This window comes from Trichechus manatus, unplaced genomic scaffold (assembly GCF_000243295.1).
Source record: "Trichechus manatus latirostris isolate Lorelei unplaced genomic scaffold, TriManLat1.0 scaffold00040, whole genome shotgun sequence".
Lineage (NCBI taxonomy): Eukaryota > Metazoa > Chordata > Mammalia > Sirenia > Trichechidae > Trichechus > Trichechus manatus.
Window position 1 is genome coordinate 9755503 of NW_004443976.1, and position 18300 is coordinate 9773802.

The 18300-nt window shown below is 44.1% G+C and overlaps 1 protein-coding gene across 1 annotated transcript in view; it reads right to left on the reverse strand.

The window, feature by feature from the left end:
- Positions 1-18300, reverse strand: part of USP43 (ubiquitin specific peptidase 43) — a 77733-nt gene that overhangs the window by 47642 nt on the left and 11791 nt on the right. The window contains exons 2-5 of the mRNA XM_004376200.2: positions 17399-17530; positions 11682-11782; positions 4113-4205; positions 1606-1741 (exon numbers count right to left, since the gene is read on the reverse strand). Coding sequence (XP_004376257.1) covers positions 1606-1741; positions 4113-4205; positions 11682-11782; positions 17399-17530 — 462 coding nt within the window. The remainder of the gene's footprint in view (positions 1-1605; positions 1742-4112; positions 4206-11681; positions 11783-17398; positions 17531-18300) is intronic.

Sequence of the window (18300 nt, forward strand, 5' to 3'; positions counted from 1 at the left end):
TTAACCACTATGCCACCAGGGCTCATAGGTAATAAGTGGAATGACCTGGCCAGTTAAAAAAATCAAAATAGCTTTTAAGTTCCAGCCAAATATCTCCCTGAACAAGCACATGTTGTTGTTGCTGTTAGTTGCCATGGAATGAGTCAACTCTAACTCAAGGCAATCCCATGTTGCAGAGTAGAACTGGTCCACAGGGTTTTCAAGGCTGTGACCTTTCAGAAGCAGATCACCAGCCCTGTCTTCCAAGGCACCTCTGGGTGGGTTTGAACCGCCAACTTTTTGGCTAGTAGTCAAGCGCTTAATGCTTAATCGGTTGCGCCACCCAGGGACTCCAACAAATACATCATACCTCTCAAACTCCTGAGTGTCCTTCTACTCCATTATTTACACTTGACCTCTCACAGATGTCCTCATTTTGATCTTTTATTACTGCCATTTTTTCCCAAGCGCTCTCACCCACTGTTCTACTCTCTCTCTCTCAACAGGTCCCTGTAGAGTACTGTAGAGTTTACAAAGGAATATAGATAAATATTTTTCCATTTGATCCTCATGAAGATTCTAGGAGGTGACGGTAGAGGTCAGAGGAATGGACTGGGTGGGGGCAGGAAGGAGCCTGCAGAGATGATGGAAATGCTTGATGCCCATGGTAGTTACACAGATGTGTACATCTGAGAAAATTCAATACTATATAATTTTAAGACATATTACACTTTATTGTATGTTTTATACCTTAACAAAAAAAAAAATTTTTTTTAACTTAAAAATATCCCATGAGCTAGGCAGGGAAGTGACTATTTCCATCTTATAGTTAAAGAAACAGAGATTCAATCACTTACTTTGTCCAAGGTCAGAAAGCTCCCAAGTGACTGAATGGCAATTAGAAGCCCTCCCCTTACCCGTAGTGGGGGGCCCTGCTATGAGCTCTGTGCCCTAAAGTTATAGTGAATCCATCCTGTCACCAAGACCCCTTTAAAAAAAAAAGAAGAGAGCCATCCCAGCTTCCCCCAAGTCTCCTCTCTCATGCTAAGCACCCTCCGTTCTCTCAGTTGTTCTCGAATTCCTTTTATCCTCCCTTTAGTATCCTGGTCTGTTTTCTTAGGAGTGAAAATACAGAAGAGTAGCTCAGGCTCTGAAATCAAACCATCTACATCCAAATCTTGCCTCAGCCACTTACTGGCTGTGTGACCTTGGGGCAAGTCACTTGACTTCTCACCGCCTCTTTTTCCCTCATTGGTAAAATGGGAATAATTGTAACATCTATTTCACAGGTGGCTGTGAGAACTAAACTGCCTAGGAATATAAAGTTCAAAGAATAGTGCACAACACATAGTGAGCCCTATGGAGGGTTGGGTCTTATTAGAATGATTACGATCATAATCATCATCATCTTGGAAGACAAAAGTGTCCTTTTCTGGTCATTCTGTGTAATGCAGGGAGAGGCCAAGGCCCTGTCATCACAGGCCCCAGATGCTAATCAAACAGAAATCCATGAGTCACACTGGAGTCACCTGGAATCACACATTAGCCTAACAGCCTAGGTGGCTGGCCAAGTAAACACCCCACCGTCCGGTGACCGGCCCTCATGGAAGTGTAATTCCACCACACCTCGTCTGCAGGGATGTTGCCTTCGTCTGCAACCATCTTCCTCAGAGCTGCCACTGTGCTGAGGATCGGCACAGCCAGGCCAACCCGCACGAACCGCTGGCTCTTAGATGGGAAGACCAAGATGATGCTCAAGAATCTGGAAAATAGGAAGAGGGCCACATCCTTAAAGGACTGACAGGAACTGTCACAAAACTAACACCATTGACACTGGGCGGAGTTCAGCACTTAGACTAATCTCTGCTTCCCGGTTGTGTCCCGCACCCTAGGTATACTGTCACCAGGTGGCAGTGGAGAGCCAAATTTCCCAGGGTCTCAGCTGAGAGTGCTTTTCCAGTGAGTTAAAAAAAAGGCGGGGGGAATATTTGATTAAGAATCACCATACAGATCTATAATCTGAAGGATCAATTTGATAAATTGATAATCTTGAGCAAAAGCAAAGGAAGTTTGAAATGTAAAGCAGTCAGGCTGCTTCTTCCAGTACAATTCAACACTATTAATGATGCTCTCCTTACTGAAATTCTCGCTGGGTATTGAGCCCTGGTGGCGCACTGGTTAAGCACCCAGCTGCTAACCGAAAGGTTGGCAGTTTGAACCCACCCAGTGGCTCCAACAGAGAAAGACCTGGTGATCGGCTTCCATAAAGATTACAGCCTAGGAAACTCTATGGGACAGTTGTGCTCAGACGTGTGGGGTTACTATGAGTTGGAATCGACTCAACAGCACCTAACGACAACATTGGGACATAGCCATTTTGCCCTCAATTTCTCTAGACCCTTTCTCTAGTTCCACTTCCTACTACCCCCACCAGCACCCAAGACTCACTCCTCCAGCTACTGTTTCTCCTGTTCTCCACAGTAGATGTACTCTTTCAATTCTCACCCCAACCCTCTGAAGTAGGTACTATCCGTCTCCTTATTTACAGACGAGCAAACTGAGGCACAGAGAGGTTAAGAAATTATACAAGTCATACAGCTCATTAGTAGGGCTGGGATTTCAACCCCGGTGGTCTGGCTCCAGCATCAGTGAGCCTAACCACTGCGCTATTCTGCATCAGGCCAGGAATCTTCGGGCACATCTATCCGTCGACAATATCTGATGGTGTCCTTGATGATGAGAGCATGAGCCAGTGTTATATTTGTGGCGCAGACGATCAGTAGCACAGGATTTCAGAGCAGAAAGGGTTAAGTTGCCAAGGAAGGCTTTATGAAGAGGTCATGTCCTCAGCTGCATCTTAAAAATGCAGGATTTCAGTGGGTAGAGGACAAGAGAAATGGTAGTGATGGAGATGGGAAGTACCTTCGACAATGAGGCAGGTTACCAGGAAACCAAGCTACATAGGACAGAAGCGAAGGTGACCAGTCTGACCACAGCAGACAGCGGTGAGAGAGCAGGGGAGAAGTGGGGCTGGAGTAAGCAAAGTTGCCACTGTCTTCTGGGTTCTGTTTCCTAACTCAAAGAAGAAATGTTGCTGTTGTTGTCATTGTTGTCGTTCTTGTTAGCGGCCATCAAGTCGACTCTGACTCGCGGCAACACTGTGTGCAGCAGAACAAAACACTGCCTGGTCCTACACCATCTTCATGATCATTGGCACATTGGAGTCCAGTCAGACAATATTCTGTTCTGATCCATAGGGTTTTCATTGGCTAATTTTCAGATCACCAGGCCTTTCTTCCTAGTCTGTCCTAGTCTGGAAGCTCTACTCAAACCTGTCCACCATGGGTGACCCCGCTAGTATTTGAAATACTGGTGGCGTAGCTTCCAGCATCACAGCAACAGGCAAGCCACCACAGTGCAACAAACTAACAGACGGGTGGTGGAAAGAAGAAATGCCTCCATCTTAATGCCAGTGAAGGTCCTTCATACAGGGTAGGAGCTCACTAGAATTTCATGACATTGACATCGGCCGGTTGCCACAATGGCCATTGCTAAGACTTGGGCCTCTACATCCTCCTTACTGTTAGAGATCCAAGGCCCCACACCTCTTACCCAACCCTATCTCCTCTTTTCTTTTCCTTATCTCCCCCCACAACCCTTTTCTTTTTTCTTTGCTCCCTGGAAAGGCCTGTTTTCTATACCTTCACAAAGAAGAAAAAGATTTGAAAATAAAGCAAGGAAAATTAGGTGGCGACAGATTTTCTCTGGTTTGCCCCTGTCTGACCAAGCGATCCTAATTGGCCAGTGCCAATTTCTGAATGGGCCAAAGATGCAAGCCTGGCAATGGTGCTGATGAACAAAACCAATCTGTTTATATTTTGTTTCTCAGCTAACGAAGGGACACGGTAACCTTTCACTTTAATTGTCACATCTAACAACATTACCCAGCTACAAGACAAATTTCTAGGGAAATGCTGGCTGAGGACAACTCAACATTACCCAGCTACAAGACAAATTTCTAGAGAAATGCTGGCTGAGAAGCAAAAGAGAGAACACTGCAGCTGCAAGGTACGCATGAAGTGATGAGCATGCATGAAGCCGAGCTCTCTGGGTGTGCTGAGACACCCACATACCTGGTCTGGCGTAAAGGGATGGGTAGCGACACACACAGGAAAGGATCGAAGGTGTTGCTCTGTTTCAGGCAGTGGGGGCAGGTCAAGGAAGATCTGTGGGGGAAAAGACAGAGATTAAAGTTTAATCACACTTACTAGTGCTGCCAAAGACCTCTCTAAAGTTTTAAAAGGCAAAGATGTCACTTTGATGGACTAAGGTGCACCTGACCCAAGCCATGTTCTTTTCAACTGCCTCATATGCATGTGAAAGATGGACAATGAAACAGAAAGAAGAACTGACGCATTTCCATCGTGGCGTGGGCAAAGAATATTGAATATATCTTGGATGCCAGAAGAACTAACAAATCAGTCTTAGCAGAAATACAACCAGAATGTTCCTTAGAAGCGAAAATGTGGAGACTTCGACTTGCTTACTTTGGACACAGCATCAGGAAAGACCAATCGCCGGAAAAGGACATCATGGGTGGTAAAGTGGAGGGTTGTGGCAAAGACGAGGGAGGCCTTCGGTGAGATGGACTGACACAATAGCCGTAACGATGGACTCCAACACAGCAACAATCACGAACATGGCGCAGGACAGGGCAACGCTGTGAGTCGCAGCCAACTTGATGGCAACGAACAAGAACGTCAGTGCGTTGAGAATGGGAAGGGAGCTTCCACCCCTCCAAGGAGATGGAAACATGCCAACTTTCAAGCTTCCAGGGATCTCAGGGCCATCTATCCCTGGTTCACAGCACAACTGTGCCCCAGAATCACATAGGAAGCTGTGTAAAAATGCACATGTCCAGGCCCTATTCCCAGAGATTCTGTTTCAACTGGGGTATGTTGGGGCCCAGGCGTTAGTATTTTTAAAAGCTCCCAGGTGGTTCTAGCATTCTCCCAAGGTGGAGAACCACTGAAGTAGTTCAACCTCCTTATTGCACTGATGTGGAAACAATCAAGTTCAGAAAATAGCAGCTAATAGTAGTTGCTAGAATTGACTCAAAGGCAATTGCTTAATAGCTAACCTTTAAACGGTGTTTACTAAGTACTGGGCATTGTTCTGAGCGTTGCACATACATAAACCTATTTACTACCCATAACAACCACTTATGGGGGTACATACTAACATTATCCCTATTTTACAGAGGAGAAAATTGAGGCACAAAGAAGTTAAGTAACTTGCCCAAGAACACACAGCTTTTAAGTGACAGAGCTAGGTTCAGGCTCTAGAGTCTATACTCGTTATCATTCCTGCAGAACCTTTTATATAAGGGAGTGAGGCATCATTTCTTTTTCAGAGTAGATATATACACAGTTATTCATATTCTCTATATTCCCTTGGAGGCCTGGTGGCAAAATAGTTAAGAGCTTGGCTGCTAACCTAAAGGTTGGCAGTTCGAATCCACCAGCTGCTCCTTAGAAACCCTATGGAACAGTTCTACTCTGTCCTATAAGGTCACTATGAGTGAGAATCGACTCAGTGGCAATGGGTTTGCGACCCCATGTGTGTCAGAGTAGAGCTGTGCTTCCTAGGGTTTTTAATGCCTGATTTTTCACAAGTAGATTGCCAGGCCTTTCTTCTGAGGCAACTCTGGGTGGACCTGAACCTCCGAACTTTCAGTTAGTAGCTGAGTGCGCTAACCATTTGCACTACTCAGGGACTCTGGAAAAAAAAACATAGAATGATCTAATTTTATGTTTAGAGAATGAGGAGAATGTATTGTTTTCATAATATAAACCACGCAGAATGTGAAAGATGCTTGTTTCTTGGAGTGAGTGTGATCAGCAGGTTAGGAAGAAGAAGGAGAAGCAGCTTCACTTACACAAAAAACGCCAGATGTTATCAGGATACAGCAATAGCCCAATGTGGCCTGAGAGGCCCTCTCATCCTTACCGTGCCCTGCAGAGCATGGACAGTCCTATTCTATGGGCCCCTCCTGCCCCAGGTTCTCACTGGGAAAGAAAATCACCCCACTGCCCTTCAATCTGCACTTGCCCAGTTTTCTAAGGTATTCTCCTTATCAAATTCTATCTGTTACAAAGCAAACCTAGTCAGCTGCTACCAAACCCAGAACTGTTATTTGCTTGCCACCAGCTGCAGATGCCCAGAAATGGGTCCCAGGTTTTGATGCTGCACATTTTGCCATTCTGACCTTCCACGGCTGCTGAATGCACACCTGACGCCTCTAATCTGGTCAACTTTACCTATATCACCAGACCGTGGAGCAGATATCCAAGCAAATGATAGCAATTATGACAACCCAGAAGCAAGGTTTCCCCTCTCCATGATGTGTCCTAAAAAAACCTTCAAAAACATATTGTTGTTATTAGCTGCCATTGAGTCAGCTCCGACTCATGGCAACCCCACGTACAACAGAACAGAATGTTGCCCGGTCCTGCGCCATTTTCACGATCCTTGGTATGTTTGAGTCCATTGTCGCGGCTATTGTGTCAATCCACCCCACGGAGGGTTTCCTCTGTTTTCGCTGGCCCTCTACTTCACCAACCATGGTGTCCTTCTCTAGTGACTGATCAAAAATATATTCTGCCTATATGTATATTTTCAACAAAAAAAAAAAAAAAAGGTTAAGAAGGGAGAGGGTTGACATGTCATGGGGTTGTTAACCAATGTCATGAAACAGTATGTGTACTGACTGTTTAATGAGAAGCTATTTGTTCTGTAAACCTTCACCTGAAGTACAATAAAAATATATATATATATAGATTCTGCCTAAAAGAAAATACTGCCTGGAATAGGGACTACAGGTTATACTTTCCACAAACAAAGGCTACTAATTACATGAAGAACTTAAATACACACACACACCCCACACACACACACACACACTCCCTCCTCTAGCCATAAGTCCAACGTAGCAACAATCCTTGGTGATTCAACTCGCGGATGTTTCCAGGTTGAAGTAACAACCATACAGAATAACTAACATTTATCCCGATGGTCTACAACCTCCAGCACCCTACCACTATCCTTCCTTCTCTCCAACCAAAATCAAAAACGCAGCCCCCGCCATGGGTGATGGTCACCAAACATGATTAATGCGATTGACATCATGAAACTGTATACCTGAAAAATGTTGAACTGGCAAATGTTGGATTACATATATTTTATAACAATTAAAACAAAAAAAAAAAAGAAAGAAAAAAACCCAGCCCCCTAAAAAGGCAAGGAGAAGGGATGGAGGAGGGACAACCTCAATGAACAGAAGCCGCTGAATTCGCCTATGATAGCACTTCCATCTCTCAATGCCATAATTTCATGATACCAGAGCAACTTCCCATCAAGCCCCCCAGTGGCAAGGAAGCCAAAGAGTAGCCAGAGCTGCAGGTACCACCACTCATGAGCATCAGCTTGGAGCTGGCCCCCAGTGGCTGCTGCAGAAAGTCACTTCTCAGACTGCAAGCACCCCAACCTAGATGGGTGCCCTGACTTCCTTTTTCTCTACTAGACTGCCAGGCATGAAGCAGGTGTCTTTAGCTGTCACTGGTCCGTTTATAGCATGAACATCTCACCTCATATTCATCATCCTACAGGGGAAAAATCTACCCAAAGGGCACTTGTAGTCCTTAGACTCTGATCAGCTCAAATGTCACTTCCTCAGGGAACCCCCTACCCCTGCCTGATTCACTCCACACTGAGTCAGGTACCTGTAATGTGCACATAAAGTTTTCCTTCAAAGAACTCGCCACTTATCATTATCTAAAAACCCAGACATCACCCTAGGTTCTGGTCTTCCCTCAGTCCCTCCACCCCACACTCCTAAACCCACTATAAGTCCTGTTGAATCTACATCAAAAACATATCTCAAATCTACTTCTCTCCACCTCCACCACTGCCTCTGGGCCCCAGCTGCCATCATTTTCTTTCTTGTTATTAGCCGCCATCAAGTTGGTCCCCAACTCAGTGCAGAATGGAACAAAACACTGCATCCCCATGATCACTTAGGAATTGGACCAGTGTGATTCAGAGGGTTTTCACTGTCTAATTTTCAGAAGTAGATCACCACGTCTTTCTTCCTGGTCTATCTTTGTCTGGAAGCTCCACTGAAATCTATTTAGCAACATAATGCAGAGGCCTCCACTGAGGGATGGGTGGTGGCTGCGCATGAGGTGCACTGGCCAAGAATTGAACCCAGGTCTCTCGCACGGAGGGTGAGAATTCTACCACTGAGTCACCACTGCCTCATCATTCTCTTTCTGCATCTCAACTACTGCTCCTGCTTCTATTCTTGCCATAACGACCAAACTAACTAGCTGATAAACTAGACAACGCCCTGCTTTAAACTTTCCAATGGCTTTCGGTGCCAGTTAGACTAAAGCCCGCACTTCTTACCCATGGACTGAAGACTGCACCGCCAGGTCCTGCCTACCTGTCAGCCTCATCTCCTACCCACTCACTACTTGACAGCTACAATGGCCTTTCTGATCCTTGAACTCGCCAAGAGTATTCCCACCTTAGGGCCTTCACCTTTGCTGTTGCCTCTACCTGGAATTCTCTGTCCCCAACTACTTGAATGAATGGTTGACACCTTGTCACTCAGCTCAAATGTCCCCTCTGAAAAGAAGCCTTCCCTGACAACCTCCCCCACCTCCCAAGTTACTCCCTATCATTTCCCTTATCACAGTCACAAGTTGTTTGTTTACCTCTGTAGTATCTAACACCTTCTCCAACAGAATGTGAGCTCCCTGAGAACAGGGACTGGGTCTTGTTCACAGCTCAACTCCCGGCACCTAGAAAAGTAGCCGGCACATAAACCAAACCACGTGCCGCTGAGCCGACGCTGACTCATGGTGACCGCTGTACGTCTGGGTACAACTGTGCTCCATAGGGTTTTCAATGGCTGATTTTTCAGAAGTAGACTGCCAGGACTTTCTTCTGTAGTGCCTCGGGGAGGACTTCAACCTCCAACCTTTCAGTTAGCAGCCAAACACAACTGTTTGTACCACCCAGGGACTCTACCTGGCACGGAGTAGGCATGAATTAAATATCTACACAATCAGTGAATACATATTTGATTGGTATTTCTGTCTCATGGACAGGGAGTTTTGCCCTCACTGTAACCACTGTACCAAGCACAATAGCAGGCACTTAAATATTTTGAGGAAGGAAAGGGGGAGAGGATTTGTGTAGACGAACAGGGAAAAGGCCAGAGAAAAGAGTGTCAGCAGAGAAATGAGTGAATTTCTTGTACAACACCACCAGCGAATTCTACCCAGTGGCAATTATTGGTGACCTCCCCCTACTCTCTAGAATGCCCCCTTATGTCCACCTTTCCCTTTTTCTAGACAGTCTTCTTTCTCTTCCTCTATTTTTCTCTTCCTCTGTTTCCTTAATTTTGTTTCTAGTAACCTCTGCTTTCGGCACCTCAAGACAGACACCCTACGAGTAGCTTTCATGGCTAAATAAGGTTGATAGCTATTATGGGTTGAATTGTGTCCCCCGCTAAAAGATATGTTCAAGTCCTAACCCCTGGTACATGTGAATGTGACCTTATTTGGAAATAGGGTCTTTGCAGATGTGATTAAGATGAGGATGGACCCTAATCCCTTACGGCTGGTGTCCTTCTAAGAACAGGAGAGAGATAGAGACAGACACAGAGGATGGCCGTGTGGAGACACAGGCAGAGACTGGGGCTACCCTACCACAAGTCAAGGAACACTTAGGGTGACCAGAAGCTGGACAAGGCAAAGAAAGAAGGCAGCCTTCAGAGGGAGTATGGCTCTGTCAACACCTTGATTTCAGACCTCTAGCCTCTAGAACTTCAAGAGAATAAATTTTTGTTGTTTTAAACCACCCAGTTTGTGGTACTTTATTATGGCAGCCCTAGGGAAATACTACCCGTACCCGTTGCCATCACATCGAAACCATAGAGTTTCCAAGAAGCGGCTGGTGGATTCAAACTCCCGACCTTTTGGTTAGCAGCCGAGCTCTTAACCACTGCGCCACCAGGGCGCCATGGGAACTAATATAGTAGACATGAAATTTAGGTTTCCTTTATTCATACTTCATAGTTTGTTACCACACCCCTCAGGAAATAAGTGGGCCTTTCTTCATGGACAACGATGAAATTTGTGCTCATTTAGAAGATATTTTCATAACTCAATATTCTAAGTGACCAAGGACAGAAATTGGGTGTCCCCTGGTCATTCTGGCTATTTCTTCAGGGTCCTCCTGTCTGGTGGAGCAGAGAACAAGAGAATGTCAAGTGCTGTGGATTTTCTGCTCCAGTGAAAAGCAGCTTTGGCATTCTTCCCGAGTGTTTCAGAGACTATCTGGTCTTCCTAAATAAATAATCACCCTCAAAGACAGTGATCATATCCTATTTATTTTACTGGCAATTACTGAACATAATATAAATCCTAAATCAGTTTCTGGGCAATTTTAAGTCACCTCCTTTCCAAACACAAAGAACACAAATCTTCAAAATAAGTGGACAGGAAGTATGGAAATAAATGGCTATAAGTGAATTCTACAAGACTGAATGATCATTTGAAGAAAAGTAAAAAATATGAAAAAAAACAAAAAAAATGGCCTATGAAAAACTGCAAAGCACAAGAAAAGGAATGGTACTCAGAAGACTCAGAAAAGTACACCTCTGAAAATGATTTAATGCAGTATTCAGAAGAAAACTATGTATTAAAATTTTCTTTAGTATTCACGGTAGAGAACAAGAGGGCATACTTTCTGTGCAACTGATGTAACAGCAGAAAATCATAAGAGAAACAGGTGAGATAGAAAAGCAAAAGAAGAGGAAGAATTACAAAGAAAACAAAAGCAGAACTTGTGCTTCAGAGACAGATCAGAGGACACATCCTGGTTGTCACTTACATGTGTCCTTGGGAAAAGCCCAACCTTCCAGATTTTAACACTCAAGTCCTGAGGCTCTTTTAAGGATTAAATAAAACATATATAGGCAAGTACCTCAGCTGGAGGAGGTTCTCTGTAACAACTGGCTTCCTCTAAGTCCAGATCACTGCGCACATCTCACCGTTAAGCTCGTGTTCATTCTTGTGGAATATGTTCCCACCCATTCAATCCTATTCACCCTTCAAAGCCCATCAAAAGATACACCTCCTCCATGAAGCGCAGGGGGATTTTGCCTCTGACCTCCCACTACAATTAGTGTTCTCACTAAAGCGTGGTACTTGAAAATGTTCTGCCTTGTGTGATTCTCTGATACTGTCATATATAAAAGTCCAAAAAGAATACATACTTTCTGAGTCAAAAGCCATGTAATTATATATTTTTTAATAACCTCCACAATGCTGGTATTCGACTCTCTGGCTTAAAAAAAAAAACAAAAAAAAACCAGGATAGGCTTCCCCTACTTGACAGTGACTGCTCACTGGTAAGACCTTGGCCTCCACATTCACACAAGGGGAGAAGCTGGAAGAAGAAGAAGAAGAATTACTAAAGGTCAGATAGGAATAAGTTGTTAAATGGAAATTAAAATGAGAGCGAGAAGGATATTTCTGGGTTTTGTTGTTTTTTTTTTAATCTCAGGGTAAATCTGGCAAATAATTACGTGGAGCCCTGGGTGAGGAAATCTAAAGACGTCCCATTCTTACCTATATTGTGCTTGAAAGTGGCTTTGCACAAAGCTTTGACCTAGAGGAAGCTGAGCAGTTGGTGACAGGTTCTCAGAGTTTTTACTGGCTTCAGGCTGAAGCTGCAAAAAAAATGAGGAAAAAAAGGAAGATTAGATGTACCTCAATCACTCAGCCTCTTTCAAATCATTGAGTCTACCGCCTCCTGCTGGGCCCATCATCCCTTTCTGGGCCTAGGCCTTGTACTGAATTTGTACCTTCAGTGTTGCCTTTACCATAACTCAATGCTCTTTTGATCCCTTGACCTCCCAAATTCCCTGATAGGCAGAAAGAAAATGTTGAAAGAGCAAAACTGAAGGATAAATGTTGACAAATGCTCACTCATACTCACCCCTCTTCATCTATTTCTTCTGGGTTGATGTTCTTTATCTCTATCTGTTCTTTATCTCTATCCTGCTGGCCCCATCTGTCTAGACGCCACTTGGGTGGGCTGGCATCACTTCCAACACATCCATACCAAATCTTCCCATCTTCCGCCCACTAACCTGTTCCTGTCCATATTTTCCAGTGAGCCAGTTTTCACATTAGCACCGTCTGTCCTGTTGTGGCCTTCTGTGCGTTCCCTTGAGAATTAGTTCTTGTGGCTGCTATAACAAGTTACTGCAAACTTGTGGCTTAAAACAACAGAAATTTATTCTCTCACAGTTCTGGAGGCCAGAAGTTTCACTGGGCAGAGATCAAGGTGTCCGCAAGGCCAAGCTCTCCCCAGAGGCTCTAGGGGAGAATCTGTTCCTTGCCTTTGCCAGCGTCTGGTGGCTGTCGGCACTCCTGGGCTTGTGACTGCATTACAACAATCTTCACGGCCAGCATCTTCAAATCTCTCTGCTCTGTCTTCATATCCCCTTCTCCTCCGTGTTTCTCAAATTCCCCTCTTCCTCTCTTTTATTAGGACACTTGTGATGGCATTTAGGACTCACACAGGTAACCGGGCATAATCTCCCCGTCTCAAAATCCTTCACTTAATCACATCTGCAAAGTCTTTGCCATATAAGGTAACATCTAGAGGTTTCAGGGATTAGGACCTAGTATCTCTGGAGGCCATGCACTGTAAAATTTTGGAATACAGTGTAGTGGACATATGTTTATCTTCTCAGCATTCCTTTCTTTGGGGAAGCAACCCGTCCCAATTCTAGAAAAGCCCTCTTTGGCCCACATAATTTGGTGGAGTTTCATTACCACAGGTATGCAACCCAGGATGCCCAATTAGAATATTCCCTTCTGCTGGCCACATGTCCATGGATGGACATGCAGACCAAGCTGAGACAATCAGATCCTTCAGAGACTACATAGCATTAGGATTGCAGGGGCCCTCTTGCCACCATATGTGCAGAGCTGGACTGAGAAGCCAGAAGAGCTAAAGAGATCAAAGACCAATGGCATTGTCTGAGTCCTTGAATCCTACCCTATCTGAAGCTGGTCTAACCCTTCGTCTACCTAGTTATAAAAGCCAAGAAATTCCTTTTCCTTAAGTTGAGTCAAGCGAAATTTTTGTCACTCACAACTAGAAGGATCTAGATAATATAAACAGAAAATCACTGTCAATAGAAGAAAAGCCACCCATAATCCCACAGCGAAGAGAAACCCACATAAACTTTTGGTGTATGGTACTCCCAGGTCTTGCTGCGGTGGTGACTGTTTGCTTTGTTTCGTTTGTGTGTTTTAGGGGTGATCTTGTTGTTGTTGTTGGCACGGCAACTCCATGCACAACAAAACTAAATGCTGCCTGGTCCTGTGCCATCCTCATGATTGGTTTCGGATTGGACTGTTGTGATCCATAGGTTTTTACTGGCTTATTTTCAGAAGCAGATCACTGGGCCTTTCTTCCTAGTCTGTCTTAGTTTGGAAGCTCTGCTGAAACCTGTTCGGCATCATAGCCACACACACCTCGACTGACAGATGGGTGGTGGCTGGCTGCACATGAGGTAAATCAAATCCAGGTCTTCCGCGTGGAAGGGAAGAATTCTACCACTGAACCACCACTGCCTCCCACTCGAGGGAAAATATTGTTGTGTTAGCTGCCACTGAGTCGACCACTGACTCACGGCAGCCCCATGCACCATGAAATAAGATGCTTTCCAGCCCTGCACCATCCCCATGATCAATTGAAGACTGAGCCAGTGTGATCCATAGGGTTTTCATCAGCTGATTTTTGGAAGTAGATCACCAGGCCTTTCTTCCCTAGCAATGATACGGGTAGTTATTTCTAATATAAGAGTACAGACTTTCAAGTCAGACCCCCTTACGCTTGAATCCTGACTGTCCCTTCTTTAGCTGTGTTGCTTAGGGAAGGTTACCCAACCTCTCTGATTCTTGGCTTACTTATATATAAAATGGGAATAATAACCCTACAAGCACTCTATAAATGACAGTGGTTATTCATAGTGTACATAATACTCCAATTTGTGATCTACGGAGTACAGAGTACAGTACAATCACTACTTCCCTTGTTCCATGCATTTTGGCAACCCATTAATACTGTCTTAGGCATTAAAACTGTTTTTGAAGCTATGTAAAGCTATTAGCTTTAGTAACAGTATATTGTTGTTTTAAATAGGTCCATTCAAAACAACCCAAATGTCCATCAACAGATGAATGGATAAACAAAATGTGGTGTATCCATACAATGCAACATTATTCGTCACAAAGAGAAATGAAGTCCTGATACATGCTACAACACGGATGAACCTTGAAAACATCATGCTGAGTGAAATGAGTCAGACACAAAAGGACAAATATTGTATGATCCCATGTATATGAAATAACTAGAATAGGAAAATGCACAGAGACAGAAAGTAGATTAGTGGTTATCAGGGCCTGGGAGGAGGGGGAACAGAAAGTTATTGCTTAAGCGTCACTAAGTTTCTATTTAAGGTGATGACAAGGTTTTGCAAATAGTAGTGATGGTAGCACACGCACGCGCGCACGCACACACACAAACAGCTCTCTTCTCAGAAGGGGCCATATAAACCAGAGACTCCATCAGCCTGAGACCAGAAGAACTAGATGGTGCCCAGCTCCCAGAATGACCGCACTGACAGGGAACACAACAGAGAGTCCCTTAATGGTCAGACTTAATGGTCTGACTGAGACTGGAGGGACCCTGGAAGACATGGTCCCCAGACTCTCTGTTTTCCCAGGACTGAAACCATTCCCGAGGCCAACTCTCCAGACAAAGATTAGACTGGACTATGGGACATAAAATGAGACTCGTGAAGAGTGTGCTTCTTAGCTCAAGTAGGTACATGAATGGGCAGCTCCTGTCCAGAGGCGAGATGAGAAGTCAGAGAGGGTCAGGAGCTGGTTCAATGGACACGGGAAATCCGGGGTGGAAAGGAGGAGTATGCTGTCACAGTATAGGGAGAGCAACTAGGGTCACATAACAATATATGTATAAGTTTTTGTATGAGAGACTAACTTGAACTGTAAACTTTCACTTAGAACATAACAATAAAAAAATAGGTCTCTTCTTACTTGAGACATATAGTTATATTCTTCTTAAAGTTGCAAGTTGTCATTTTGAAAGAGAAAGAAACAAAGATGACATTTGGCTATGTGGATAAAGTTGAAAGAAAAGAATTAAAAAAAAAAATAAACTCAGCCTCCTGAGCCACTCATTCCTTCTTATTCACAGTGATGGGCTCCAAACAAATGAAGACATGGGGAGGTAATGGCTGATAGGCCTAAAAACATCCCAAGAGGTTTTTAATGGATTCATGAGAGGGATGGAAATAAAGTGTCCAGATTTAAAACCAAACAGAACCAAAAAATAAACAGGTAAAGGAATTCTCATGGCTGGGTCTGGATCATTTGCAAGCTACATCAAAAGTACTGTGCTGCGGATTAATTACCAAAGTTTGTGAAACACTATCTTTCATTACAGCAGATTATTCGTGGGTATTGTTGTCATAACTTTGTTCACTCAACTTATAATAACTTCACTCATCTTTACTTTCTTGAGTGGGAGATAAAAGGAGGGGATTAGAACATAACCCATCATTGATTTTTGTTTAGCAAAGGCCATAGGGAACATAGCTGATGTGGCAATTAACTATGGCTATTATAAATTATTATAGTCCTCTCTTTTTCCTAAAGAAGGTTTGGGGTTTCATCAAAAACTGGAAGTGCTAAATGTGCACGTGAAAATCATCCATCGTGTGTCTTGAAAAAAAAGGCTGGGAATTGCTGCTCTGTAGGAAAAATACCATATTTTTACACAAATAATGCACGCCTTCCACCTTTGTTTGCCAACCATGCCCTCCTCCCTCCACCCCCCGCGAGGTATTTTCATAAGCACCACTATGCCAATTTTTTTTTTTTACATGTTGCTGTTTAAAAAATTAGCATAGCGTGCTTACAAAACTACCTCTTGGGGGAGGGCGCGGTTGACAAACGTAGAAGGCGCACAGTATTTGCGTAAACATACAGTAACTGAACGCACAACAGTAGAGTTGAGAATGGTACCATCTGAAAGTAAAAAGAATGGTACTCACGGCCTCCAAATGACCACAAAAATGCACAGAATATAGACAAAACGGAAGTTTTTAAAATGTTAAACCAAAAGGAAATCCTATTCATTTTATCAGTCCCTGGGTGGTGCAAATGGTTAACAGCTCAGTTAGAGGTTCAAGTCCACCCAGAGGTGCCTCAGAAGAAAGGCTTGGCAATCTACTGCAGAAAAATCAGTCATTGAAACCCTACAGAACACAGTTCTGCTCTGACACACATGGTATCGCTATGAGTCGAAGCTGACTTGGTGGCAACTGGTTTGGTTATTTACTTTATCACTGGGATTCAAACCCAAACCAAACCCACTGCCATTAAGACGATTCTAACTCATAGCAACCCTACAGGGTTTCCAAGGCTGTAAATTCCTATGGAAGCAGACTGCCACATCTTTCTCCCATGGAGCCACTGGTGGTTAGCAGTTGGTTGCTTCAACCACTGCGCCACCAGGGCTCCAAGAAATATTGCAATGGGAGGGAGTGCCTTGTCTAAAGAAAGCTCAGAGAAGAGAGCAGGGAACAGCCCACGTATAAAGTAACCAGACTATACAGGAATCTAAGAATTTAAATTTCAAGATTCAGTTGTGAAGAATTGAATAAATACTCAAGGAAAAATTTTAAATCAAACACAAGTTGTTGTTTCAAGAGTGATGCTTGAAAACATTATGTTAAATGAAATAAGTCAGACACAAAAGGACAAATTTTATATGATCCCACTTACATGAAAATATATAGGCAAAAACATAGAAACAAAATTTGATTAGCAGATACCACAGGCTGAAGGCTTGTGGGGGGGATGGGGAAGGGCAGTAATTGCTGAAGGAACACTAAGTTTCTGTTTAAAAAAACCCATTGCCATCAAATCGATTCCGACTCATAGTGACCCTATAGGACAGAGTAGAACTGCCCCATAGGGTTTCCAAGGAGTGGCTGGTGGATTCGAACTGCCGACCTTTTGGTTAGCAGCCAAGCTCTTAACCACTGCGCCACCAGGGCTCCGAGTTTCTGTTTACGGGGATGAAAAACATTTGGAAATGGATAGTGGTGACGGTAGCACAACATGATGAATGTAATTAATGTCACTGAATTGTACACTTAAAAATGATTAAGGTGACAAACTTTTTTGTTACATGTGTATTTTACCACAATAAAAATTTTAAGAAAAGAGTAGCTGACCTTCTCGGACACGCCGCTTTGGGAGGAGCCATCCAAGTCCTCATGCACATGATCCAGCAGCCAGAGAAGGAACTCCAGGGCGTCGTGTTGGGAATTGCCTTGGAACTGAGACCCATACTTGGAAACAGCGTTCTGGGAGGAGAAAAAACCGGACATTCAGTTTAGTCCATCAAACAACTGACTAAGGAGCCTAGCAGCACTAAGTCTGGCAGTGGTCTTTATTCATCCCCAACCTGGGACGACAACAGACAAAAACGCAGGGTAAGGAACGCTCTTTCCTGCTGAAGCCTGCGGCAGTGTCCCAAAATGGTACACAGTTCCCTGAATAGGGGAACAAGAACCAGTTGCCACAGAGTCAGTTCTAACTCAGAGACTCCACCTGTGCGCCATAGTAGAACCGTGCTCCATAGAGTTTTCAATGGCTGATTTTTCAGAAGTTGATCACCAGGCCTTTCTTCCAAGGCACCTCTAGGTGGACTGGAACCTCCAACTTTTTGACCAGTAGCCGAGTGTATTAACCATTTGCACACTCAAGGACTGCCTGTGTAAGAGAAGGCAACTTCTTTTCCAAAAAGACTACTAATGTATGTCCTGTCCTTTTGAAAACCCACAGTGTGTTCTCTGTTGAGTATGTTGACATTGTTGACGGTCCTGTCTTTCCTGAAGTGCCCATCCTTTCATCTCTGGGGCACCACACCCCCTCGCCATCCTTCCATCTGTCCATTCCCACGTTGTCTGTGCCCCGCAGGTAAGGGTTCCCCAGGTTTCCTGCCCTGCTTTCTCCCTCAGTGATTTCACTCACTCCCACACCTTCAACTCTCTCTTTTTTGTGAACAACGCACCCTCAATTGTGGGTCTAACAAACTCTTCCTCCTTAAATACCATGAATGTAGCTCCCTCTT